A 2,265-nucleotide genomic window follows, 5' to 3' on the forward strand; every position below is an offset into this window, starting at 1 on the left:
AGAGCAAATACGAGGATTAAGTATTTTTATTTTTACAATAAAATATTTTTATAAGTGTTTCTTCTTTTAATCCTTTTTGCATGTTTAGTATAAGTTTTTTTTTTAAACAAATCCACAACCTTCAGAAAAATCCAGTTTTGGATAATTCCGTTTATCCGGAACGTTAAAATAATTTCGTACTAAGTATCATATTAGAAGCGTCTACTTGAATGCATATACTAACAAATCCACACCCTTCAGAAATATATGCATTCAAGTAGACGCTTCTAATATGATACTTAGTACGAAATTATTTTAACGTTCCGTACAATCGATCAGTATTGACAGATAACAGCAGCACACTTAGTACAAGGTTTTAAAACACTTACTTTAGCATCTTCACCAAACATTAATATGGTGGAAAAAAAAACAATTAGAATACAACACGTTGTAATCAACTGACACAAACAGTAAACAAGAGCAATTACGATCATTTTGCCTAAAAATTTTACTTCCCTGTAAATCATTAGTGTCATCGCAAAAGATAGACAGAAAATCTTCGGGGATGCTAAAGCTAGCTCTATTTTATTTTGTCCTTTAATTTCAGCAAGTTTTCCGTAACCAAACAGCGATGAGAGACTTAATAACTCCCATCGCCGTGTCTCTCTCTCTGTCTCTTAATCACATCTGGGGAGACCGTTTTTCGATCATACGCCAGACCAAGTGCGGCCATGAAATCAATAAAAACTGTAGATACATTCAGCCTTGTTCCGAATTCACTTGTTGAGTAGTCCCATGGAAACGTATGATGGTAGTTATGGAAACCCTCTCCCATTGCGCTGACAATGACGTATTTGTTCTCTCTTGGGTTGATAGAGCGGTCGTAAGGTCTATTTCCCCACATGTGGGCTGCACTATTTACTAACCAAGTAACATTTAGGGTCCAACAGTATCGAAGGATACCAGCCACGTAGAAGGCGTTCCAGTAGGATTCCCCCCACGACCAAACTGGGACAACAGTAGGAATCACAAAGCACGAGAGAAAAACTATAGGGGTATAATATCTGCAAAGAGAGAAAGAAATTTTTTCTTATTTCAATATAACTGTAGGTTTAGAAACACAAAAAATATGTTTACAGATTTTAACACATTGTACTACAAACCTTTGAATTTTATTACCCCAAAACGAGTTAAAGATAACTATTGCCGAATAAAATATCCCATACCAAACCGTATATCTGAGCATATCAGCTCTCCTCAGTCTAACTGGAAAGGTGATGTTTTTAACCGCGGCATAACGGCTCAAAGAAAGGTTACGAGTTTTTTTTTTTATTCTTTTCTTTCGATTTCAAACTTTTAGCTCATACCTGCATCATATTTTTACCGATTTGATAAAATTGTTTGTAAAACTGAAAATTAAATAAATAGACAATGACAATATCATTTCTTAACAGGAAAATAATGAACTGATTAAATGGCTACTGAAGTTTAAGCGGACGTGCATGACCTAGTGATTAAGAACCAGGGTTCGATTCCTATTGGTGCAATATCACATTACGCACTTTAGGGCCATGGATGTATTATATGAGTAACTGTATCAAATCCCACTGTATTTCGGTCAAGAGTTGGCAGTAGGTGCTGCTGGCCAGCTGACCTCCTTATAGTCTCACAGTCAAAATTTGGGATGACAAAAAATTCAAATAAACAAAACTGAATTTTTAAGTTAGTTCAAGTTTGTTTTTTTAAGTAAAAAAAAATAAAGAATCTAAAATAAAATTTAAAAGCAAAAAAATGTTTTTTTGAAAGTACCTAATGCAGTATGATATTGAGTAAGTTTTCCTCACTTTAGAAAATTTTATTGAGGGGGAAGAGATTAAACTTAGTATATTAAAGCTATTTTCACTTTCAAGATGCTACACTAATACATTATAAAATCTGGTGGTCTTTTAACAGCCCTCTTACCAGATTCTAAGCCAAAGATAAGGCTTCATACAAGATATTCTTGTTGAAAACATAAGGAAAGTGTCTATAAAACAAGGCAGATAAAGAACACATTATACTCTTGTTGAAAACATAAGGAAAGTGTCTATAAAATAAGGCAGATAAAGAACACATTATACTCTTTTGAAAACATACGGAAAGTGTCTATAAAACAAGGCAGATAAAGAACACATTATACTCTTTTGAAAACATACGGAAATGTCTATAAAACAAGGCAGATAAAGAACACATTATACTCTTTTGAAAACATACGGAAATGTCTATAAAACAAGGCAGATAAAGAAC

The 2,265-nt window shown here is 33.6% G+C and overlaps 1 protein-coding gene across 1 annotated transcript in view; it reads right to left on the reverse strand.

Moving 5' to 3' along the window:
- Positions 1-220: 220 nt before the first annotated feature.
- LOC106467288 (stearoyl-CoA desaturase 5-like) overlaps positions 221-2,265 on the reverse strand; it is a 17,417-nt gene continuing 15,372 nt past the window's right edge. Inside the window, exon 6 of the mRNA XM_013927623.2 lies at positions 221-1,043. Coding sequence (XP_013783077.1) covers positions 620-1,043 — 424 coding nt within the window. The 3' untranslated portion in view covers positions 221-619. The remainder of the gene's footprint in view (positions 1,044-2,265) is intronic.

Source organism: Limulus polyphemus, unplaced genomic scaffold (genome assembly GCF_000517525.1).
Source record: "Limulus polyphemus unplaced genomic scaffold, Limulus_polyphemus-2.1.2 Scaffold2555, whole genome shotgun sequence".
NCBI classification, from domain to species: Eukaryota; Metazoa; Arthropoda; class Merostomata; order Xiphosura; family Limulidae; genus Limulus; species Limulus polyphemus.